Genomic DNA, 25322 nt, shown 5'->3' with positions numbered 1-25322 from the left:
CTGTGTACCTGGCAGGTGTGTGCAGGTCTGAGGTGGCTGCGAGGCTTCTGGCCTGGACTTGTGGAGCCTTCTCCATGGGGCTCAGGTACCTGGTGGTGGTTGGACCACAGATCTGCGTGGCAGGGGGTCACAGGGCTGCAGCCACGTCACAGTCCCAGCTGTTTGGCTCAGCTCCTGTCTTCACTGTTTGTCCAGCCTGACATCTTACTTTAAGCCTGACCTTCATTTTAAAGGCTTTCCATGAGTTTTGATTGATTTACTTTGAACATTGGGACTTTTGTTATGGGCAAGGAAGCACATAAAAAGAAAATACCATGGCTTTGAACATGCCTTCTATTATGGGAGATATTAAAGGTACAGAGAAGCAGGAAGCACAGCACCATGGTCCCCTGTGAGCCTGTCCCCATACCCAGCAGTTCACCAGCTTCTGGCCCATCTCGTCCCCTTAACCACCCCGGCCTCTCCCCAAGTCATTTTGAAGAAACTCCCAGACATGCTGTTATTCTATCTGATGTGTTTCAATGCATAGCTTGAAAAGATAAGAGCAGTTTAAAAGATGCAGTTATGACATCTGTGCCTATAAGTATCTTTTGGGGGGGAGTGTGAAGAAGCTGAAATTGAACGGTTCTATGAAGACCTACAAGACCTTTTAGAACTAACACCCAAAAAAGATGTCCTTTTCATTATAGGGGACTGGAATGCAAAAGTAGGAAGTCAAGAAACACCTGGAATAACAGGCAAATTTGGCCTTAGAGTACAGAATGAAGCAGGGCAAAGGCTAATAGAGTTTTGCCAAGAGAACGCACTGGTCATAGCAAACACCCTCTTCCAACACCAGAAGAGAAGACTCTACACATGGACATCACTAGATGGCCAACACCGAAGTCAGATTGATTATATTCTTTGCAGCCAAAGATAGAGTAGCTCTCTACAGTCAGCAAAAACAAGACCGGGAGCTGACTGTGGCTCAGATCATGAACTCCTTACTGCCAAATTCAGACTTAAATTGAAGAAAGTAGGGAAAACCACTAGACCATTCAGGTATGACCTAAACCAAATCCCTTATGATTACAGTGGAAGTGAGAAATAGATTTAAGGGACTAGATCTGATAGACAGAGTGCCTGATGAACTATGGACAGAGGTTCGTGACATTGTACAGGAGGCAGGGAGCAAGACCATCCCCAAGAAAAAGAAATGCAAAAAATCAAAATGGCTGTCTGAGGAGGCCTTACAGATAGCTGTAAAAAGAAGAGAAGCATAAAGCAAAGGAGAAAAGGAAAGATATACCCATTTGAATGCAGAGTTCCAAAGAATAGCAAGGAGAGATAAGAAAGCCTTCCTCAGGGATCAGTGCAAAGAAATAGAGGAAAATAATAGAATGGGAAAGACTAGAGATCTCTTCAAGAAAATCAGAGATACTAAGGGAACATTTCATGCAAAGATGGGCTCAACAAAGGACAGAAATGGTATGGACCTAACAGAAGCAGAAGATATTAAGAAGAGGTGACAAGAATACACCGAAGAACTGTACAAAAAAGATCTTAATGACCCAGATAACCGCAATGGTGTGATCACTCACCTAGAGTCAGACATCCTGGAATGCAAAGTCAAATGGGCCTTATGAAGCATCACTACCAACAAAGCTAGTGGAGGTGATGGAATTCCAGCTGAGCTATTTCAGATCCTAAAACATGATGCTGTGAAAGTGCTGCAGTCAACATGCCAGCAAGTTTGGAAAACTCAGCAGTGGCCACAGGACTGGAAAAGGTTAGTTTTCACTCCAGTCCCATAGAAAGGCAATGCCAAAGAAAGCTCAAACTACCGCACAATTGCACTCATCTCACATGCTAGAAAAGTAATGCTCAAAATTCTCCAAACCAGGCTTTAGCAATATGTGAACCGTGAATTTCCAGATGTACAAGCTGGTTTCAGAAAAGGCAGAGGAACCAGAAATCAAATTGCCAACATCCTCTGGATCACCAAAGAAGCAAGAGAGTTCCAGAAAAACATCAATTTCTTCTTTATTGACTAGGCCAAAGCCTTTGACTGTGTGGATCACAATAAACTGTGGAAAATTCTGAAAGAGATGGGAATACCAGACCACCTGACCTGCCTCTTGAGAAATCTGTATGCAGGTCAGGAAGCAACAGTTAGAACTAGACATGGAACAACAGACTGGTTCCAGATACGAAAAGGAGTACCTCAAGGCTATATATTGTCACCCTGCTTATTTAACTTATATGCAGAGAACATCACAAGAAATGCTGGGCTGGATGAAGGACAAGCTGGATTCAATATTGCTGGGAGAAGTATCAATAACCTCAGATATGCAGATGACACCACCCTTATGGCAGAAAGTGAAGAAGAACTAAAGAGCCTCTTGATGAAAGTGAAGGAGGAGAGTGAAAGAGTTGGCTTAAAGCTCAACATTCAGAAAACTAAGATCATGGCATCTGGTCCCATCACTCATGGCAAATAGATGGGGAAACAGTGGAAACAGTGGCTGACTTTACTTTCTGGGCTCCAAAATCACTGCAGATGGTGACTGCAGCCATGAAATTAAAATTTTGACGCTTACTCCTTGGAAGGAAAGTTATGACCAACCTAGACAGCATCTTAAAAAACAGAGAGATTACTTTGTCAACAAAGGTCCGTCTAGATAAGGCTATTGTTTTTCCAGTAGTCATGTATAGATGTGAGAGTTGGACTGTAAAGAAAGCTGAGCGTCGAAGAATTGATGCTTTTGAACTGTGGTGTTGGAGAAGACTCTTGAGAGTCCTTTGAACTGCAAGGAGATCCAACCAGTCCATCCTAAAGGAGATTAGTCCTGGGTGTTCATCGGAAAGACTGATGTTGAAGCTGAAACTCCAGTACTTTGGCCACCTGCTGCGAAGAGCTGACTCATTTGAAAAGACTCTGGTTCTGGGAAAGACTGAAGGCCAGGAGGAGAAGGGGATGACAGAGGATAAGATGGTTGGATGGTATCACCGACTCAATGGACATGAGTTTGGGTAGACTCCAGGAGTTGGTGATGGACAGGGAGGCCTGGTGTGCTGCAGTCCATGGGGTCACAAAGAGTCGGACATGACTGAGGGACTAAACTGAACTAAACTGAACTAGGGGGTATAATTAACATACAGTAAATTGCAGGTATTTGTTTATTTTTGGCCCCGCTACACAGCTTGCAGGATCTTAGTTCCCCCAGCAGGGATAAACCCGCACCCTCAGCCGTGCAAGCATGGAGTCATAACCACTGGACCACTAGGAGTTCCCTACATTGCACATATTGAAAGCGTACGATGAGTTCTGACATCTGTCTATACCCGTGAAACTGTCATCTCACTCAAGATAGGGAAGTGTCCCTTTACCTGCCACTTTGTGTGTGTGTGATTTATTGGTTGAAGAAGCTGAGTTTCACCCTGTATACTTGCCCAGGGTCTGGATTTTGCCCACAGTGTCCCTTTGGTGGAGTTTGGCATGTTCCTGTCTTCTCTGTGTTCCTTACGTTGGTAGTTAAGGTTGGAAGAGGGTCCATTCTCTTAGCAGGACCCCCGAGGAGGAGGCAGGTTGCGCATGTGGGTCTGTGATGGAATGGCCTCAGACATGGGAATTCATCAGGTTTGCACACAGAATGGACATAGCCCGGTCCTTCATGGATCAGCAGGAACGCCTTTAAAAAGTGGGACAGAGAGCCTGCACAGGAAGGCAACTCAAAGGCTTGTGCTTTCCTGCATGTCCTAGTTTTCAGAAGAACGTATTGTCATCATCCATCCAGTAGTGACCAGTCGATTTCTTTTTCAGTATCTCGGTGAACCCGGGGACTTAAATGTGTGATGTGACTGCTCTGGCTGTTCTCAGGGCTCACAGGAACTTGGTGTCTCAGTGGAGCCTCTGCAGGTTCGTCTGAACCTTTTGACCTGACTCAAGTAGTCTTGCCAGCTTCCTGCTGCCTCTAGAGGGACCCCACTTCTGGACTCAGCCATTTCTCCTCCAGGGAACCCTGGTTCTGCTTCGTGGCTTCTGGAGCCTGAGTGTGATGCTGGATGTTGTAGATTGGGCCTGTCACATCAGAGAAGAGTCAGAAGTGAGCAATAACTTCTCTAATTTGCCAAAAGGAAAACAGAACCAGCATGGATGACTGAGTGAGGCTTTGAATGGGTGTTTCCTGAAGCTGCCCGGGTGTGGTTCTGCCTGCAGGTTAGGAAGATGGGGAAGGAAAGGAAATTCTGAAAGAGCTTTTTGGGCGGAGGAAGGATGGAAAACCCAACCCCAGTTGGTTGTATGACATAGACGCTCACCTGTGCTCAGGATGGAGCCCGAGATGAACCCTTTGGTGGTGATACCAGGTGCCATGTGGCCGCTCCAAGGCCTGGGGACCATCTGTTCCTTTGGAACTGCTCTCAGAACTGGAGGGGAGCGCTCTGTCCTGTGCCCACCTCACACAGTGAATGAACCGTGGGTCTCTGCTGATTTTCCTGGAACGTCAAACCTGTGGGGACAGTCTCTTGCCATTGATGAAACACTGCTTCATAAGGGAGAAGTTAATATGCATGAGTTCTCCCAAAATATTGAGCTAAAACAATTTTGGAAAAATTTAAGTTGATTACAGTTTATGCTGAGGACAGCGAACTTACACAGCAGTCTTAATTCCCCAGAGTTGAAAGTTGGTTTCAGGTTAATGTGGAATAAATGTTTTAACAGAACTTTGCATTATTTATAACCACTTGTTCCAGCTTCTGGTGAAGATATGCAGTGGCAGAGGTGTGTTGGGGCCTTGATATGTGGACGCCTCACTTTCACTAAGTGGCCTTTCAAACTGTCCACGTGACCCCAGATTAGTCATTTCAGTGCTCCTTATACAGCTGTGGACAGTGGCTTTTAAAGTAAATTCAGATAGTGGTGCCCTCTGATGGACACAGATGTGACTGTTTCCTCTAGTGTGAGGTCATTCCTTTTACTACTTTGCTCAGATGTAATCGAGATGAACTCAAGGATAGTGAATGGGTATTTTTAGATGTTTCTAAACTATACAACCTCTGAAAGCTAAATACACCAAAAAAAATTTTTTTCCCCTGTAGGTCTCCAGTGCCTGTTGGATTTTTACCTTAAAAAGTTCACAGAGTGAAATTTCTTACACTGTCGATGTAGATTCAGTACAATGATTGAGTAGAGGACCCTCCAGATCAGGCGGCGGGCGCCTGGCTGCTGAAGGATGAACGGAGAGGAGGAGTTCTTCGATGCCGTCACAGGTAAGCGGAGGGGGTGCCAGCGCAGAGGCCAGGTCATGAGTGCGAAGCCCTCAGACATAGCCTGGGGACATGAGGATGGCCTGGGAGAGCCACGCGGAGAGAAGGGTGACGTGTTCCCAGGAAAAGCACTTGTCCTGGCCCAGATTTGGAGGAAAACATCCACTTTGGACCACAGGAGATAACATGAAAGGGCAACTGTGTGTTTCAGTCTTTGAAAGGGTTGCCCTGGGGTGTAAATGTTTTTATTTGGCTCCTGAATGTGTTGGTCAGCATCCTTATATTGTTTATAATGATCAAAACCTTACTGTCCTGTCTTATAACTATATCTTGTTTTGTACCACTTAAAGTCTACCAAAGAATAGTAGATCATCTGCTTCCACAGCAACTCTTGCTGTGTTAAAAGTTCGGTTATAAAAAAAAAAGTTCAGTTCTGTTTCGCATTTCAAACACCATTGTGAACACTGGTACCCAGGCTAGTGGGGTGGAATGTATGGTGGGATGGGTGTTCTGTGTGTGTGTGAGTGACTGCGGGGGGCAGGGGGTGGGGGGCAGGAGAGGCCAGGCTGGGTCAGGCCACATTTGCTTAGAGCAGCCCCTCCTCCTCCTGTCACCTCCTGAGGGGGCCCCAAACTCAAGTTCAAGATGCCCCCACTGCCCTCCACCCACTTGTCAGCACTGGGAGCATCACTTTGCTTTTCTTGCTGAGGGTTCTTATTGGTGGAGACGGACTTCAGGGGATTCTTCCAGTCCATGGCCTGCTCTCAGATGTGGGGACATAGAAACAGCGGCTCTGAAATGTTACTACCACCAGATCCTTCAGTGATAATCTCCCCAGTGCTGTCAGAGGGGCCCTACCATGGTTGGTGCCGAGAGAGCGTGGTGCCCAGCACGACAGGAGGCTCTTGCCTGGTGGTGGTCGCTGTCCCCAGACACCTGTGCTGTCCCCGCCGGGACACCTGGAGCCCTGGTGGTGCCCTGGCCCCATGCTGCCTGTGTTCATTGACCATACTTCTCCCGAGGGAGGGCTGGAGCAGTTGCGGGCCAGCAGCCCCAGGTGATGGACTTACTCTCGTCCGAAGCCCCAGAAGGAGCTGGCATTGTGCTCTCCTCGCTGTTCTTAAAGGCTGAACCACTGAGTCATCTCCCAAGATTTCATAGCTATTATGTTCCCTGTAGACATGTTTTCCTGGGAAGCGTATTGTCTGCTCAACCACCCGCTCATCAGTGATTGTTAGCAGCTGAATTCCACCTAGCGGCTGGTTGTCAGGGAATCATGCCCTTGGTCCGCCTGGCCCTGGCAGAGGCACCACGTCTGAAACCAAAAGAGCCTGACCTCAGTGAGGCCCTCTCACCCAGGAGCTTCCTGGAGGTGCCCTCTTACTGGGACCAGTGTAACTGGCTCTCCTGAGGGCTTTCCCTGGAGAGGCCCTGAGCTGTGTGGGGTGCCATGTGTGTATGACTCCATCCCTGGCTCTCCGCACGGCGGGACCTTCCACAAGTCCCTGAGATGGAGGCAGAGGAAGCAGGTTTCTCGGTGAAAACAGTTTCTCACCTCAGTCCTTTGGTTCCCAAACAAGCAACAGGAAGATGAAAAATCTGAAGTCTCCCAATGCAGTGAAATGCCCAGTGAGTACTTTCCTGTCTTAGAGTCGGTGTTAACTTTTGTGACTCTAATTTAAAACATATTTAAACCCAGCAGTTACTGAATGGATGACTTCAATGGGCAGTTATTCCCTATAAGAATCAGTACCTTTCAATTGAAAGGTTTTAAATAAAGCACATGAGAATATGTACAGATGAAGGGCTGTTTAAAAAGTCAGACTGACCTGTCAAAGACAGGTATCTCTAAGTAATCAGATTATAGATGCTTTCAGCTTGCTCCTTGTCTGTTCTGTATTTTCTCTTTGTGTAATAACAAGAAACATTGTGTATTAAGATGATTAAGCTGTTACAGAGCGTTGGCTTCACCAGAGATAAGACTTCAGGCACTTGTGAGGGAGAAGCTGCCTTGTTTTCTGGGGCCTACCCCAGGGCTGTGATCTAAACGAACTTTCTACTTAACGGTGGCCTAGATTCTCAGCCCCGAGGGATACAGGGATACCTGTGCACTCAGCATTCCTAAGCTGGAACCACTTCAGGCTATGTTTAGACCCACGTTTATGCTGGGAATCAGCAGGTGTCACTTTGGGGATGGTTAGCAAAAACTAGAGGTGACAGGTTATTTCAGAAGGTATTGATCATTTTTAATATATCCTTTCAAATTCATTGTGTCATTGGTTTCAGTGCTACTACATTTTGTGGATCTGCCAATAGAGAAGAATGTGAAAGAAGGTATTTTTGCATTTTCTCAAGGAAGCTTATCAGTGGCAAGGTGGTTTACGTTTTGTGTGTGGCAGTAGCCCCCCGGGTCTTTCACGCTGGGCCCCACTTTCTACTCAGAAATGAGGGGCTGTTATGGGAGCCCACCCTGTGCTCCTCGTGAGCTCATTGCTGGGGGTCAGCGGTCAGGAGCCCCTGCTCCAGCTGGAATGACTCACCTGGAAGCCACAGCTCCCTCCAGGCTCGCTCTGGAGCAAAAGGAAACACAGTTCCTTTGTCCCTGGTCACTGATCACTTCGGAAAAAGCCTTCCTGGTGGAGAAGACCCAGAGGTCTGCCCAGGGTTGTGACCTTCTTCCTCGGGGACTGCACAGGCCAGGAGATGGCTACCTGTGTTTCACATTAGTCCTCATGGGTCATTTTCTCCAAGTTTTCCGTGTACCGTGTACTCTCTGGGTTCACATCCATCATCCACGGTTTGGGTTATTGTTCATAGGTTGGCTAGGTTCTGCTGGTTCATTGGCGTGGTGCTTAGTCTTAGAAATACTACAGCAGATGTGTTTCAGAACATGATGCAGAGTTTGAGTTTGACCTCAAACATGGACAGAGGAGGAGGATGTTGTGGCCTGAGTTAGGTGTGACCACCCCAGAGGACATGAGTCATTGATGACCACGGGGGAAAACCATCCTAGTGCCCTGGGGCTGCCCCACATGGAAAGGACCATGGAGCGTGCAATGTGGGTGGCAGGGTGGGGTCCTCCTTGGGGAGCCCCCGGGAGCAGTCCTCGTTCTCCACCTCTGTCTGCAGCTCTTGGCAAGTGGAGTTAATTACTCTGACTGTCCATTAGAAACACTTTAGAGCTTCAGGTTTTCTGCTTTCAGTGAGAATCCTTAGAGGTGACGTCCTGCCATGTCACCCTCTGCTTGTCTCACGCAGGCTTTGACTCTGATAACTCTTCCGGGGAATTTTCAGAGGCAAATCAGAGACTCACTGGCGTGATTCATGTGGACACCAGCAAAAGTAATGGGATCGGAAAAGTTGGGGACAGGACTCCTCAGGAGAATGGGATTCAGAAGCACAGGTAGGTTGTCCCATGGGTACATCTTGGTATCTCCCAGCACACCTGTACTCAACTTGCTCCAGATATGCTGAGGGTGCAGGTTGTGAGCTGAGAACGTCCTGTCCAGCGTCACTGGGCAGATCCAGGGCCTGTTCAGCCAGCCTCTGGGTGGCCCCTGCAGATCAGTGATGGTGCTTCTTCAACTTGAGCCCCATCCGTAAGCTGACAGGGCGGCTGTGCCTGCTCCGGGTTGCGGGACTGAGCTCCAGGGTGCCCTGGTGTTTGCACACAGCCTGCCCTCACTGTTACCAGACCATCTTGCTGGCTTCATGCAGATCTGCCTGCATTCTCTTTCCACACACTAACCTCTGACCCTGAGAGTTTCTCAGGGTGGTTTGGTGCAGCGAGACCACATTCCGTTCTCTCTTAACCACCACTGGGTTCTCATGTGAGCAGACTCCAGTGACAGTGACCCGAGTTCGCCAATAGAAGGGAGGACTCAGGTGGGACAGACAAGAAGCATGTGGAGCCCCTGGGATGGCGGCAGTGGCCTCTGTCCACCCAGGGAGCCCACCTTCACCCAGCCTCTGCCCTGCACTGGACCCAGCGGGAACCTGAGCTGCCAGAGCACCTCCTGCCTGGTCTCATGGCCTGGGCTCAGCCATCAGCCCCCCGCCGTCTCCCATACCCCGGAATCTGGCTCAAGCTGGCCCTGGTGCCGCACGCCTCTTCCTCCCATATCCGTCCCCCAGCCTGCCTTGCTGGCCTCTGGAGATGTGTCTTGGATACCCTCAGCTCTGCCAGCTCCTGTGTCCCGGCCTGTCCCTGCCACACCGGGCCTCCTGTGGGCACCTCCTGTGCCTGCTTCTCGCCCAGATTCCACCGTTTCTGGACAGGTCTGCCCCCTTCTTAAAGCTCCCAGGCAGTAGACACACAGCCCTGAGTGAGGGTGCCGGCAGCCCTTTCTCCAGTGTGTTAGTTTGGACCATGAACTGTAAGGGTCTCCTCTAAGGATGACACCTGCACCTGTGCCTCTCCCCGGGGAAAGCCCCGCCCATTGTCAGAGGTCCCAGCCTCGTGGGGTCCTAGGTGCCCCAGCTTTTCCCTCGTTAGGGCTCTGTCTGCTCTGTGCCCCAGCCCCAGCCCCAGGCCCTCTTCTCCTCCATCTTGTCAGCTTCTGCCCTCACTCCTGTCTACATGCAGGGCCATCTTTGGGCCCTGCCCACCCTCCTCGTGACCCCTCACAGCCAGGGCCTGTCATGTTGTGGCCACGCAGGACCTCAAGAAAGACAAACACCGGCTTCAGAGGGGTTTAAGAGCTGGTTTCTGAGATATTTTCTGAGTGGGACTCCTTCCTGTCTGATCTCTGTCCATGGTCCTGCAGCTACTCCTGGCTGTTGGCGCCCGGCTGCCCTGGGGTGGGGGTGTGGTGACCTGACTCCCCAGCTCCATGGGGGAAGGTCGTCCATGTGGCTGTGATCATTTCCCAGGAGGCCCTCCAGTATTCGGTGCAGAAAGCTTTCTCTGGGACTTCCGCAGCAGTCTGGTCCTTTTTTCCTCCACTAGCGAGCCAGCATAGAGAAACCCTAATGCTTAGAAAAGGTGAAAGACAAGGGCCACTGAGCAGAGCCATCCACTGTAAGTGACTCTCACGTTGTTGAAACACACGTGTCGCTCTGGTTGCTCCTCTGCAGGACATCTCTGCCTGCCCCGATGTTTACCAGAAGCGACTTCAGCGTGTGGAGCATATTGAAGAAGTGCATCGGCTTGGTAAGTTCAGACAGCCAGACTTCCCGCGGGGCCTCCACCATCTTGTCTGGCGCAGGCAGCTGTGACTCCCAAGAAGTGGTGCTCGGAGCAGGGGCGGGTGTGGGGAGAGCCTGCTGCTAATGGAGCGGGTCCTTTCTGGCTCCTCCTAGGAACTGTCCAAGATCACGATGCCCATAGCCTTCAATGAGCCCCTGAGTTTCCTGCAGCGGATCACAGAGTACATGGAACATGTGTACCTAATTCACAGAGCCTCCCGCCAGCCCCAGTCCCTGGAAAGGATGCAGGTGAGGCAAGCTCATTTCGGGGGGCACCTGGCACTGTGCTTGGTTACATGCAGACCACAGCAGTTAAGAATGTGATTTGATCTGACTGGCCACGTGGGGGCAGGGACCCAGGCCCTCAGCAGTGGGACATCTGGGAGCAGGGCTGGAGTGGCTCCCACTGACTTTGGGGAACTGTCCTGCCCAGTGGCCTAGGCATTTGCCACAGGCACATTCTCCATGGGTGTAGTCTTAGCCTCCTATCGGTTGGGCATGCAGGGCTGCAGGGGGGTGTGGGGCTGGCAGTTGGCCCCTCTTGGGTCCTTTCAGCACCACCTCTCATGCAAGTGTGTGCATGTGCATGCATGTGTGTGTGTGTACACATGTGTGATAGCCTGCAGGGCAGGCCCCAACTGGGGTGGGAGACGGCAGAGTTCCTGCTTTCTGTGGCTTTGAGGAAGCGGTGGGTGATAAACAGCATTTCCCCGGAAGTTCTGTGGTTTCACATGCATTACCAGCGGGAGACGAGAAGTCACCCCGAGCGTATGTCTGGGCGCCACCCCAGCTCTCGGCTCACATGTCCTCGTGGTCACCACCCCCTCACTGGCCTTTGGTTGCTTTCAGTCTGTGGCGGCCTTTGCGGTTTCAGCTGTGGCTTCCCAGTGGGAGAGGACCGGCAAGCCCTTCAACCCACTCCTGGGGGAGACGTATGAGCTCATCAGGTAAGCGGATGGGGCCCTCGTGGTGTCTTGGGCACAGGACTCTGGTGACGGGTGAGGAGGGTCCTTGTGCAGTATGGACGTCTCCAGGCGACTGAATTGAGGGGCTTCCTGCAGGTGGAAAGATGGTTCACATTAGAGAGGTGTTGTGTTAATGGCATAACAGAACCCTTGTGAGAAACCGAATTGAAAACTGAAGACTGCGTTAGGTTCAGGAATGGCCGAGATGTGTGGTTTAGGCTCAGGACCTAACCTAAATGTGTAGTTTAGGTTAGGTTCAGGAACAGAGAGGGGATGGTGGGGTATAGGGCTGCTGGGTGCTTGTGTGTGTGGGCATGTCTGCGAGGCCTACTGTAATTTGCAGCATCTTTATAAAACAGTGGTGTATTGTGTGACTAATCTTGGATTCAAAGAACCACAAACTTCTGGCTGTAGTTCTTGGGTCCTTGTCAGCATATGTGTTGTTAATGGTTGAGTCTTTCCAGTGGTGAGTAGATGATGCTGGGGTGTGGGGATGCTAGGCGGCTGAGAACGGGCCCTTCAGATGTGTCAGAGTTTACCGTGTGTGCGGAGGTATATGTGTCAGCACTGCTTTCAGACCGTCCGGGGAGGAGTTGTTATCTTAGTGATGCAGGCAGCCTGCACATACATCTCTTCCCAGGTGGGGAGGCAGCATTCATGCCAGTTTCAGATTCCACCATTTCTGGCTTGTCCTGGATGGCTCAGCAGTGGCCCCTCTGTGCACAGGACCTGTGTGGGGATCCTCCTGGGTTTTAGTGTGCTTTAGAGGCTGGCTGGCTCTGGGTGCTGGAGGACCCCTTCTCCACGTCTCATTTTCTTCGAGAAAGCTGGATGAGTTAGGAGAAGGCATGCTGTGTGCTGCCAGGGGGCTTGTAAACAACAGGAGTGCAGCAGGTGGCCTGGGGCTGTGGCAGGTCACAGCTAGAGGGACTGTAAGGCACAGCCCTCTCCTTGGAGAAACAGGGAAGCTGAAGCCCAGGCAGGGGAAGGCTGGCCTGAGGGTCAGTCTCAGGGGGACCCTTGTATCTGGAATTCGTGTAGATGTTCCTTAGATATTCCTCTTGAGCAAGAGCTTCCTCCCTCTGGTCAGCATACTCTAGTCCAGTATTCGAGATTCTGCCCTTATGTAGCTGTTAGATAGTTTTTGGCATTTGTGCATATTAAGAGCATCATTGAAATATCTGAAAAGATAAATCAAAGAATAGTACATTAAGAGTTCCAGACAACAGAAAGTAAGCAGGGGGATTAAGAGCATGCAAGCCTTCCAAGGTGCTGAATGTAGTGACAGCCCAGTGTCCGTCTCTTTCAGAGCATGGTTCAGGGCTGAACTAGCCTCACAAACTGGTAGGGAACACTGACACACTCTCTACACTCGTGTCAGGCCGCAACTTCCCAGTCACGCTTCCGGTGTCTGCCGCGTGCCACGCGTGTGAGACAGCCATCTTCCTGTTTGGGCAATGTAACTAAACTGGCCACTCACCAGTATCCTTTTGTCCCTAGAGCTTGCTCATGGATAACTAAAAATAACACTTTCTGTTCTTAGACAAGTATTCATTTTGTAAATTACATACCTTGGTAGGCAACCTTTTAAAATCTAATTTTTCAACTTTCTTTCCTCTGTAATGATTGGAAATTCTGGTTCCAGTTAAGTTAGTAATTATGTGGTTGAGCTTTTATAATTTTTAATGACTACAGCTGTAGGTGTATTCAGAGTTCTGGAACAATTAAAAACTGACATTTTTATTGAAAAAGAAAGTGTACTAAAAATCCTGTTTCCTGGCCAGGAATATCTTGGGGCATAAGACATTTCATCACAAACATCCTGGGAGCCTTGAAAGGAGGCTGGACAGTCCTACTCTGGTTTTCCTGGGCAGTGGGCATCCCTCTAGAACTCTGGTGACAGTTTGCTGTCAGGCCTCTGAGTCGCTGGTCCTAAGAGCACTGGGGTGGGCAGGGGGTCAGGGCAGGAGGCCTGTCCGCATAGTTGCTTGTTCTGTGTGTGGATGATCGCCCCAGGGGCACAGTGTGTGTGTGTGTGGTCAGCCTTAGGCCAAGTGTGACACTGGAGAGCCGTGTAGGATGTTTTTGCCACGTGTGACAGCATGTGTGGTCCCCTTATCCCAGCACCCCTCCCAGATGTGGGGGTCAGGGGCTCTGTGGGTCCTCCACCCCACATGCGGGTGCTGAGCTATGGGCTTCCCTGGGGACGGGGGTGTTGGGCTGACTTTATGGGCTTTGCTGTCACTCACAAGGCCCTTTGGCTATCTCTCCTGCCCCTTTCTTTTCCTCATTTTTGCTCCCAGGGAAGACTTAGGGTTCAGGTTCATATCTGAGCAGGTCAGCCACCACCCCCCGATCAGTGCATTCTACTCGGAGGGCCTCCACCAGGACTTCCTCTTTCATGGCTCCATCTATCCAAAGCTCAAGTTCTGGGGGAAGAGCGTGGAGGCAGAGCCCCGTGGCACCATCACACTGGAGCTGCTCAAGTGAGTGGGGAGCTGTGCGGTGCAGGGGCCATGGTGTTCTGCCAGGCAGGCAGCCTTGCAGCACAGGCCCTCCTCCAGGGAGCCTGGAGGCCTCGTTGGGGCGGTGGTTCCTGGGCAGGGAGTGTGCTCCTTACAGGATTGGGTTGGGTCCTGTTTGTTCTCCCCTGGTCTCTGCAGTTCAGTCCCTGGTCGGGGTCGTCATCCCCTGCTGTGTGAGAGCCCAGCTCAGAGCCTGAAACAGTCCTGTCCTCATGTGCTGTTGGGGGTGATGTGGGGGCTCTGTTCAGGTTCTGTGCTGGTGCAGCCAGGCTGCGGGCTGGACGAACCCCTGAAGACAACCAGGCAGAGCCTCTGCTCCCGCAGTCCCTTCCCCGGTCACTGGCGGAGACCTGGGTTACTTGCCGCTCCCCTGCTCCGTACACCTGTGCAGCCAGACGCTGGCACCCCCCAGAGCTAGGGGCCAAGGAGGGTTGCACCAGGATAGAAGTGTCCTTTATCACCTGACCTCAGAAGTGACCGCAGCCTACGTGCACGTGCCGTGGTCACACAGACCAGCCGTGGTCGAGGGTCTGAACTCCAGGAGGGGAGGAGAATGGAGAGGCCGTCTTCAAGGATGCCTGCATACCTTTAAATCCAGACATGCCCAATCTGACCTTGATCAAAGACCCTCCAGGCAGAAACTGAGTCTCTAGCAGCCCACTGGCACTGCAAACCTGTTGTGGACGATCCAGGCTGAGAGGCACAGCTGACTCCCTGAAGCACGGGCTTTGTTACCTGCAGCTCCGTGGGAGCTTTGGATGTCATTTGTGTTTCCTGTGAGCCCCACCTGGCCAGAGAAGCGTGGTCTCCACCCCAGACCCCTGCATCTCAGGGCAGACTAGGGCAGCCCCTCCTGGTCACCTGCTCTTGGCTTTCTGGGGTGGGGCACCGGGAGCTGCAGAGTTGCAAGCCTGGTCAATGAACGCTTTGGGTTCCCAGGACATTCAAAAAGTTCCCAATGTTCCTCGTGAAATACTTGTGCCCTGGCCTGGTTTTTGCCCTCAACTGTGGCTCTGACACAGCCTCCCTTGAGACATGGATCTGGCCCTCCGCTCTCTGCCTGTTTATGAGGTTTCTTTTCTCCTGGGGGAAGCCCAGCTGGGGAGCAAGGGGCCTGACTGATGGGAAAGGCATTTGCACCGCAGGACCCACCCCGCCTCAAGTCGGCCCCAGAAGGCCAGGGCCCAGGCTTGCTAGGGACCTCGTGGTTCCTTCAGGGCGGGGCGGGGATGGGTAGGGGGGCTGTTCTGTTGACGACTTCACAGGAAACGTCTTGCCTTTGTGAAGCCTTTTATTGCTGATTAACTTGTCTCCACGTTTAAATAGAAAGCTTTGTTGATACTACAAAGGACATTTCAAACGAATGCTAAAGAAGTAGCCCCTGCTCGGGAGTTCAAAGCTATGCTGTGCCCTTCTGCAGCTTTCAGTCAATTATGGTGTGATTCTGTCTGGGACTTGGCTTCTGGGGTCACGCAGTGTCTCTGCTCTCTGGCGTATTTCAGACATAAGGAGGCATACACCTGGACCAACCCTACGTGCTGTGTCCACAACGTGATTATCGGCAAGCTCTGGATAGAGCAGTATGGGACAGTGGAGATTTTAAACCACAGGTAATGGGCCCAGTGCTGAGACGCTGCGAGTCAGGGTGGCGATGGGGCGCCCAGAGCACCGGCCGCTGGCGTTCAGCTGTGTATTCATGCCACCCTCAGCTCCCCAGGGCCCTCCCTGGTCCCCAGTGCGCTCGGCTTCCAGACGGGCCGCACTGGCCGCGAGGCACCACACGTGGTGCAGTCGGATCTGATTCTGGTCGGCACTGGTCAGAGTCATCGTTAGTGCTCCGTGTTGTTACTTCTGTGTTCTTAGTCACAGTGGTTTAGTTTGAAGTTTTAAATTACACTCAAGAATGGTTTGATTTCTTGGTGAAAACAGTGACCACTGTCCAGTCTGTCAGGCCTTATTCTTGGAAGTTCATGGCTGGTTTGCTTTGTTTTTTAACAGCTTTCTTAAGATATAATTTACATGTCATAAAAATCCACCCATTTAAAGTAGACATGTAAATGATTTTTAGTAAATCTACTGAATTGTGTAACCATCAGCACCAGGCAGTACTTGGAGCTTTCTGTCCCCTCGAAAGGTCCCTGGGGCGTCCGTGCAGTCCTGATGCTGCCCCGCCCTGGGGAGCCCCTCGTACGAGCTCTCACTTGCTCCCCTCTCTCCCCTGCTATCTCCCCATCTTCCCCTCACTCTCGGTTTCTCCCTCTCTATCTCTACCTCCATCTGTCTCTCCTTCTCTCTTTCGCTACCCCCTCGATTCACCTTTTCTGGACATTTCCCATCCACAACAGAAGCCTGTGTTTGTCTTCCCTGCAGGACTGGAGATAAGTGCGTGCTTCACTTTAAACCATGTGGACTGTTTGGGAAAGAACTTCACAAAGTGGAGGGGTACATTCAAGACAAAAGGTAGATCCCTGCGCAGGTCGGGTCACAGGTGCCCAGTTGGTGCATGCGTCTTCTGCAGAAGTCATGGTTTTAGAATCTGACCTCATGTTTCGCTCTCTCTGCTGGGCTCAGTATGGTTGTCAGGCAAAACCCAAACACTCGTTTATGGGCATCCTTTCCCACATGATTTTTTCGTTCCTATCAGGAAATCTGGGACTTGTTCAAGTTTCTGTGAGCAGAGAAATGACCAGTAGTATTTTAACAAGTTTGGGGGATTCTTCCCTGCTTTGGGTTAGTTACACTGTGTTGGGTCTCAGTTTCTCTCTCTCTTTTTTTCCATCAAGTAACTTGGACCACATAACAGCCGTAAGACTCTTTTCAGCTCCTAAAATATGTACATTTTCAGGTAGAAGTAGTTCCTAGTGTAAAGCAGTGGGTAAAAGTCTATCCCACTCTGTTGGGTGTCAGACGTTCACCTGTTCAAATCCCTTTAGACTTAGGACTCTGACCACTTCGCCCCTTGAAATCTGTTGGGACTTGGTGTGCGGCTTCACAGGACAGCAGTCCTGTTCGGGGCACTGGCATCGACCAGCCCTGCAGAGTCAGCCCAGAGAGAGACCACCGTCAGCTGGCCTACAGACACAGGCTGCAGCAGTGGACACCCACCTGCACCAGCCCAGCTCCGAGTTTCTGGTTTTCCATCCCAAATTGGACAGAGAGGACCGGCCATGTGTCCCTGCCTGCCACCCTCCAAGCCCAGCCTCTGAGGCACAGGTGCCCTCCCAGCATGGCCCTCGGCTGCCAGCACGGCCTTCCAGGAGCACATGGTCAACTCCCTGCTCACCCAGGAAGATGCGGGAAAGGAGAACAGGGCACAGCGTGCATCGTTCCTTGGGAATCAGGCAGCGCGCCCTCTCTGGAGGCTGTGGGTGGAAGTGATGGGGGTCTGACTCCAGGTTATGGAGCTGAAGAGGCAGCGGCAGCTGAATGTGGGGAGGGTTGTTTATAGAACATGTAGAGAAGGGGCTGCAGGAGACGTGGTACTTAAAGATGTAGTGTATTTAAAAAATGACAGTCAGGCTCATAGGGTGTTATGTTACACACTTGTTCTCACCCCAGCTGCCTCCCGCAGCCCTTCAGGTTCTCGTACCCTTGTTTTCTCTTCCCTGCTTTGGCAAAGGAGTGTGAAGAGTTAGTCTAAAAGCTGTGAGTGGCGATACTGAAATGGAACTTTCCATCTGCATGTTTGCACCAGCAGTATCCTGGGGTTTACAAAAAGACTTGACAATGAGGATTGATTTGGGGTCAAGTTAGGGTGCTGCGTGTCTGGATGAATGGTTGCTAATCACTGTTACTTGCTTTTAAAAATTCCCTTTCCCTCCAGCAAAAAGAAGCTTTTCATGATCTATGGCAAGTGGACAGAGTGCTTGTGGGGCATAGACCCTGTCACGTACGAGTCCTTCAGGAAGCAGGAGAGAAGAGGGGACTCCCTGCGGAAGACGAAACCGGTACGGGGCTGCCGTGGGGGAGTCCCCAGCGAGGGTGTGGGGGCCTGGCCAGGCAGTGCCTTTGTGATCCAGCTGGAGGAGATGGATTACAGAATCTGTCTCTCAGAGCGAAGGTGCTTGTCCACCTGATTTCTGGGCGGCCGGGTGCTGGGGTGCCTCTGCCCACCCCCCTATCAGCAGGATCGAGGGTGCTTCCATTTCCTTCTGGATATTTCTTGATACATCTCCTGTCCCCGCACCTTGTTAGCTGAGACCCAGTATACAAGCAAGTGCGTTTCTAGTTCTGAGTTCCAGGTGATAAAACCCAATACTGATTATCTTAAGACTAGTTCTTTAAAAAAAAAAAAAAAATAGTTCTTCTTGAGTTTAAAACTAGAGGCAGTAGTTCAAAAGAGGGTTCACGTTTTTCTAGATGATAAATTAGAATGTACCAAACCCGAGGTGTTCAATGTCTGTTTAACAGAATCTTCAACTTCTGCTGAGATTGTTAGTGTTTCTTGTTTTGTTTTTGGCCAAGGCACGAGGCATGTGGCGTCTGGGAACTTAGTTCCCTAATCAGGGGTCACACCTGTCCCCCCTATAGGGGAAGCTCAGAGTCTTAGCCACTGGACTGCCTGGGACATCCCTGTTGGTTTTTTATATTGTAATATTTCACAGGTGCTATTAGACATCTTTTCTAAAAAATACTCCTTTAAACTAAAAAAAAAAAGTAAAGTTCCATTTGAAGACCACACAGCAGATGTTAAATCTGTTTACTGACATGTTTAGTGCATTTGCTTGGCTGTGTTGCCGCTCGGGGTGACGTCACAAGGAGGGAGCATTTCATGGGGGTGCAAACCGCTGCTGTGTGTCTTCACTTAGCTTCTGGCACCACACCATGTAACCCGCAGGCGGGGAAGACTGCCAGGCTGTGCTCGTTATAATTAAGTATCTCCCTCACAGCTAACTGAAAGCCACTCTTCTTCTCCAGGTCTCACTGCTTTTGAAAAGGAAGTAGCAGTTGTACTTTTCTATTGAGGTGTGACCCCCAGTTAGGGCTTAGTCTAGAGACGCTGAGACACCTGAAGTCACCACGTGTGCAGAAGGGCAGCGTGTGGGGAGAGGACCACTTGGGGGCGCCCTCAGCTGCCTGAGGAGGTCCAGTCATGCTCAGGAGGCCACATGGGCTCCCCTACCAGGAGTGTGGTGCCTGCTGCCCTCTCGGGGGCTTGGGAGGGTCTGCCAGGGCTCCGGGGGCAGTGGGTGCTGTGTCTTTCAGGACGACGGCCCCGAGAAGGCTGATGGCGATGTGGCGGACACTGTGCCCGAGTCTCAGGAAACGGTGCAGGTCATTCCAGGCAGCAAGCTACTCTGGAGAGTCAATACCCGGCCCCCCAACTCCGCTCAGGTCTGTGTGCCCGGCCCCAGCCAGGCCCCCCGCCATCCTGTCACCCCCGGGGCTCCCTGCCCTCCGAGCCCTATGACCCCCACCCGTCAGCACTCAGCTCAGGCATCCACACACACCTCAGGACCCGGTTACACTGCGAACCCTCAGTGTCTACGCCGGCTGTGTCTGACCACAAGGGTTTCCAAACTGGTTTCAAGAGATTGTTTTTTTGACTTGTCAATTTAAGTCCTTAAATACATTTTTGATATTTATTTTGGAAAGTTGCACTTGTAATTTTGTTACCTATGATAAAATTGGAAAATTGCACTTATAATTTTGTTACCTATGGTAAAATGATTATATTACATACAGTAATGTTTAATATATAAAAATAATTATATGATAAATGTATAGTAAAATTCATTTTAATATATTATAAATTTTATATTATTTATATATACAGTGTACCATAGATTTTTAAAAAATTTTTTGTCACATCCTTTAAGTAAAGCCACAACCTGTGCAAAATAAAAGAAACAAACATTCAGCAATAAATAGATGATCTCAGCACAGCCATTACTGCAGTTTCAGTGGAATACAAATTATAAAATAATAGAGAAAAAGCTTCTGTTTAAAGATCATACACACACAGACACACACACACACACACACACACACACAAAACCAGTAAAAACTAGAAGTCACACCCGTTTTTTTGGTTCAGTGAACGTTTACTGGGTTGGAGTAGGTGGGTCCAGATCTCTTGGAGTAGAGCCCGAGGACAGATGGGCGAGGACCCCAGCCCCACACAGCAGAGTGATTGGTCTGATGGGCTGGAGGTGGGCCTCCTGGGGACATGGGTACATGGAGCAAGGACTAGGGAGCTCGGGCCATTGGCCAGAGGACCACATTCGGGCAGGGGAGCGGCCAGGGTCCAATCTCCTCTCTTACTGTACATGACGTGGGGAACCATGGGGTCATTTGAGGGACCAGGGGCCCCTCCAGCCCCTTGTGGAGATAGCCTTCGGGACCAGAGCAGAAGGGGCCGGAGGGAGGCAAGTCCCCAGGTCTGGGTGTCAGGAGGCGGCAGACCCCACCGCGGAGGGGTTGAGATAGAGATTCCTCTCGGACCCCTGGGGCATGAGGAGATAGACGTGTAGGTCAGATGTCACAGTGAGAGTCTGGGTGCCTCCTGTGGGGGTGGAGAAGATGAGCCCCCGAGGAGATCCAGGCAAGTGCGGAAAAGAGTATCGTTTATAGTAACGACTCTGTGCCTACCCTCCAGATGTACAACTTCACCAGCTTCACAGTGAGTCTCAACGAACTGGAGACAGGCATGGAGAAGATCCTGGCCCCCACTGACTGCCGGCTACGCCCCGACATCCGAGGCATGGAGAATGGCAACATGGGTGCGTGTTCGTGTGGGGGGCTGACCGAGCACCCAGCCCTGGCCACGTGGGTGGTGCGGGAAAGGAACGCATCCCCATTAACTGAACACACGTCACATCTTCTCGACGTGCTTCTCAAACCGTCTGTGGGGAAGAGTTGTAAAGCTACTAGTTTGCTGCAGGCCTCTTCTTTTATAAATAAAATAAGATTAAGTTACTAGAAAAAGGAAATGAAAGAGAATATATACAAAATATTATACAAGTCCCCGATTTTCTTACTAGGTTCAACAGACAATAAGGTTACATTTCAGAAGTTGTTATTTGAAAGTCTCTGGTGTGGAGGGTCCCCCCCATGCCTGTCCTACCCCACGGCCCCTCTGTGGGGCGCTGGCTGCCCTGGGGCCTGGGCCTGGCTGTGGGATTGTGTCTGGGTCTGGTTTCCCGCACACTTACTGCCTATGGTTCCCTGTGTGTGGCTTCCCACCTGGGTGGGGTTGGGTGGGGGGTGTGGGGGTGTCCCTCATCCACTTTCTCAGCCTCACCTCTGCCCGTCGCCCTGGTCCCTGACCTGCCCCGTGCTTGCACCTAGATCTGGCAAGCCAGGAGAAGGAGCGGCTGGAGGAGAAGCAGAGGGAGGCCCGGAGGGAGCGGGCCCGGGAGGAGGCTGAGTGGCAGACGCGGTGAGGCACCCGGCGGCCACGGGGATGGGGCGGGGGAGGCACAGACCAACCCACCTGGGGGCAGTGAGGAGGGGCTGAGCGAAGCTACCCCGTGTCCCATGAGACTGCAGCTTGCAGCCTGGGCTGCACGTGAGATGACATGTCAGGTGACGGCGCTAACTGGAGGGGCCGTGATCCTAAGTGGAGAAAAGGCCACCGGCCTCCTGACCACCCGCTCTGTGTCACAGGTGGTTTCACCGAGGCAGTAACCCGTACACTGGGACCCCAGACTGGCTGTACGCGGGGGGCTACTTCGAGCGGGATTTCTCAGGCTGCCCCGACATCTACTGAGAGGCCGGACCGGCCCCCAGACCCGGAGACCCGGAGGCTGGACTCCGTCAAGCGGCTGCTCTGAGCTTCCGCCACGGCAGAAACCAGCTTTTCTCATGACTTCATGGAGATTGCACCATCCCTGGTTGAGGATTTAATTCTAATTAACTTTTGATTGCCAAACATTTTACTACTGTTGCAGCCTCTTCATAAAACTTCCCTTGGGATCATCATGTTTCCATTAAGGTTTGAGAAGGAACAGTCTTTACAGTTCCCTTTATGTGACAGGACGAGCTGGGCTGGCGTAGAGTACAGTACCCTCTTCATTACAAAAAGTTGTAAATAAAGGAATTAATGGGAAAGGTCCATATTCCTCCTCGTAATGCAGCGGCAAAGGGTTTCTAAAAGTATTTTAAATCTGAACCAATAACAGGAAAAGATGGATCTTGAGAAAAGTCCCACCAGGAGCCTTATACAGGCCAGGAATTGCTTTTTAGATCACAGTAACACAGAAGTGGAGGTTTTCAAAGCAGCTGATTGAATGAAATGAAAAATTGTCAGAGTTTGTATTTTTTATCAATCTTCGATAATGTAAAGATTACTTTGAAAATATTTAAGTTCAAACTACTTGAATAATACTTTGCTGAAGAGCAAGATAGGCATTAATCACCACTTTACACTGTCCAAAATGAAGCATTACCATGACAACGAGGGTGGCCAGAAACTCTGACCAGTAGTTCTCAGATGGCTCCTAGCCCTCTGGTCCCTGAGGCTCCCCCTCGCTGCAGGCCATGCCGTCACACAGAGTGAGTCCCGCACGCACGACAGTCGACCTGTCCCTGCAGCACTCGTGTTCCTGTCATGCATGTGTGACCCGCCTCGGGGGTGTCCTCACCGCTGTGCGTGTCCACCTCCGCACACATCTACACCCTGTGACTGTTTACTTTCTGTAGAGATGCCAACACCACCGGCCGTGGCAGAGCTCTTTGAATCGAAGACAATCTGCCGTGTGCACACATGCACAAGCGCATACATGCACACACATGCAGCTGTACACAGTGTGGGTTCTCAGCAAGAGGGTGTCGGCATTGTGTGTCATGGCTTCAAAACCACATTTGTAATTAAAACACTTTTAAAAGTGAACCCTTGTTCTGAAGGCTTGATTCTGTAGCTTTGGAAACCGGAGGCGTGATGCCACGGTCGAGTTCCAGGGCATCTGCCTGGTGGGACCCAAGCCAGGTCCCTGGAACATGCAGAGGCCCCCAGACCACACAGAGGCCCCAAGCATGTGTGGTCTCAGAGTTCTGCAGAGAGGAGGTGCTGACACACCTGGTCATTGGCATCGGGAGCCCTGTATCCCTGGTGGGGGCCGGTAACTAAAACAAACTGCTTTTCTGGGGAATGTGAGGTTGGGGGACCCAGGACACGTTTAGAGCAATGGTGTTTAGGACAGTTTGGCAGCTTTCACGGATTGTCCTGTTTCTTACCACTCCAGTAATTTGCTGCAAGGTTTGCATCTCTGGGGACTTCCCTGCAGGCTCAGATGGTAAAGAATCTGCCTGCAATGTAGGAGACCCAGGTTCAGTCCCTGGATCAGGAGGATCCTCTGGAGAAGAGAATGGCAACCCACTTCGGTATACTTGCCTGGAGAATCCCATGGACAGAGGAGCCTGGCAGGCTACACAGTCTGTGGGGTCGCACAGAGTTGGACATGACTGAGTGACCGACACTTTCATCTGCATCCCTGGGTCCTCCCCAGGGTCAGATCACACAGCGTAGTCCCCATTGCTGCTTCCTTCAAGCCCGATTCGAGTGGAAGGAGAACAGGCAGGATGGCCTGGGACTCCAAAGCGCGGGCAGCACAAGTTTTCAACACGCACCAGAGCTGCCCCTCAGCTTGGCCACCGTGATGCACTGGGACGTCAGGGGTCTCTCTTTAATAAAAGAGTGTTTCCGTGGGATTTGCTTTTAAGAGACGACCCCCCCCATGACCGGTGTGTGGAGGGCATGGCCTTGTGTGTGGAGGGTGGGCCCCCAGTGGGTGATCGTAGCTTGGATGGAGGGTCTGGGTGGTTTTCAGAGCAACCTTGTAACTTGGAATGTCCTTGTGGGATGAAAAGTAGGACCCACTTCACCCAAAGACCTTCAGGCTTTGATTCTGCTGCCTCTGAAGGTTCAGTTCTGTGTCTGTTGATTTAGTGAAAGGTTCTGAGAGCCACTGGGGAGCCAGCCACACGGGCAGCATGGTGGCCGATGGACCTGCTGCACGCACACTGGAGCTGGCTGGACTTCACAGGCCATCTAGGGCTGGGGCCAATGCAGCGTCTGCGTCCCTGAGCCACACAGGCTGGTCCCCTCCAGGTGGGGTGCTGCTCTCCCTGGTGGGGTCAAGGGTCAGGGCCGCCCCAGCACTGGCAGGCTCCTCACCAGGTGTGCCCTCCAGTCACAAGAAGGCATCAGAGAAGCAGGCCCAGCCCTCATAGGCAGTGCTGTGTTTGGCCACTGCAGGCTTCTGTGAAGGCCAGGCCCCTCCACCCCACAGCGTGGTGGCTCTGTGAGGGGAAAACGAAGGTGCCAGGCCGACCTCTGCTCCTTCATAGGCTCACAGGTCTGTGCAGGGCATTGGCCACACATGACCAGGTGTCATCACAGCCTCCCCAAGTAAACGGAGCTAGCAATGGCACCAGCAGGGCCCCAAGGATCAGCTCTGACCATGTTCTTAGCAGCATCTCCCTTTCAGAGCTTGTCCCCAGAGATGATGCTGGGGCTCCTGGAAGGAACCTCCTGCTCAACACTTGGGGAGGAGCACTCAGCCCAGCGCTGATGGCCTCTGGGTGTCCGGACAGCCCTTGCTGATGCTGCTGTTCACCTGTTGCAGTGGGTGTGGAGGGGTCCAGCCAAAGCCATCGCCATCTGCTGCTGGGTCCTTGTCAGGCCCCGTGGCTAGGAAATCAGAACAGGATGAGAGAAAGGCCCAGAATCTTCCAGCCAGGCAGCCCCTCAGGTTGCTGCAGCAGGTGGCTTTCTTTCAGGACACCTGCTCCTGGGATGAGAACAAGTTCGCCTCGAGCATCCACCAAGAAGACATCATTTACAATCTTAAGTCACTTCAGTCCTGTCTGACACTGCGACCCTATGGATGCAGGAGCCTACCAGGCTCCTCTGTCCTGGGGTTCTCCAGACAAGAATTCGGGAGTGGGCTGCCATTTACAATGCTAACAAGCTTCCAAAAATCAGAAGTGAGGATAGCCCTCGCATCCTGTCGACCCTTGTGCCAGGAGGGGAGGGGCGGCTCAGTGAAGCCTTGTGCCCCGTGGGGAGCTGTCGACGCCACAGGAGAGTCTAGTCAACAGAAAGTTCCTGCAGGACCTGGTTTCATCTTCCGAAGGACCTTCCTGTATCCAAAGTGGGCATGAAGATCGGGTCTCTTGACAGAAGGGCCTGTAACCGCCTGCAGGACATCAGGCAGCCTTTCCCTCAATCCTCGTCACCTTTGGGCTTCACTATCCTGTGTGTTCTCGCATGAGGGTTTCACAAAGTGAAGACACCATTTCAAAATCTCCTGGCACAAGTTTCCTGGACAGTCAGCCCTTGACTGGAGGCCCTGTTCCTCTCCCTCTCTGAACTGGCTGTCCTGGACCAGAGGCATGGCGAAGGGCTCCCTGGTCTCTGCAGAAGGTGACAACACACAGACAGGGTCCTCCCTCC

At 51.5% G+C, this 25322-nt stretch overlaps 1 protein-coding gene across 3 annotated transcripts in view; it reads left to right on the top strand.

The window, feature by feature from the left end:
- Positions 1–22757, top strand: part of OSBPL2 (oxysterol binding protein like 2) — a 35779-nt gene extending 13022 nt beyond the window's left edge. Inside the window, exons 1-14 of one of the 3 annotated variants that reach the window (XM_043479382.1) lie at positions 3942–4085; positions 5080–5250; positions 8506–8650; positions 10324–10399; positions 10549–10683; positions 11284–11381; positions 13703–13885; positions 15427–15534; positions 16295–16384; positions 17748–17871; positions 19130–19258; positions 20523–20646; positions 21215–21305; positions 21533–22757. In XM_043479382.1, the coding sequence (XP_043335317.1) occupies positions 5214–5250; positions 8506–8650; positions 10324–10399; positions 10549–10683; positions 11284–11381; positions 13703–13885; positions 15427–15534; positions 16295–16384; positions 17748–17871; positions 19130–19258; positions 20523–20646; positions 21215–21305; positions 21533–21635 (1443 nt within the window). In that variant the 5' untranslated portion in view covers positions 3942–4085; positions 5080–5213 and the 3' untranslated portion in view covers positions 21636–22757. Of the gene's footprint in view, positions 1–3938; positions 4086–5079; positions 5251–8505; positions 8651–10323; positions 10400–10548; positions 10684–11283; positions 11382–13702; positions 13886–15426; positions 15535–16294; positions 16385–17747; positions 17872–19129; positions 19259–20522; positions 20647–21214; positions 21306–21532 lie in introns of those variants that run through there. The other 2 variants (XM_043479383.1, XM_043479384.1) reach the window with 2 other exon arrangements.
- The last annotated feature ends 2565 nt before the right edge of the window (positions 22758–25322 follow it).

This window comes from Cervus canadensis, chromosome 10 (assembly GCF_019320065.1).
Source record: "Cervus canadensis isolate Bull #8, Minnesota chromosome 10, ASM1932006v1, whole genome shotgun sequence".
NCBI lineage: Eukaryota > Metazoa > Chordata > Mammalia > Artiodactyla > Cervidae > Cervus > Cervus canadensis.
Note: the sequence above shows the minus strand (reverse complement) of the source record. Positions and strands in the feature narration are given on the sequence as shown.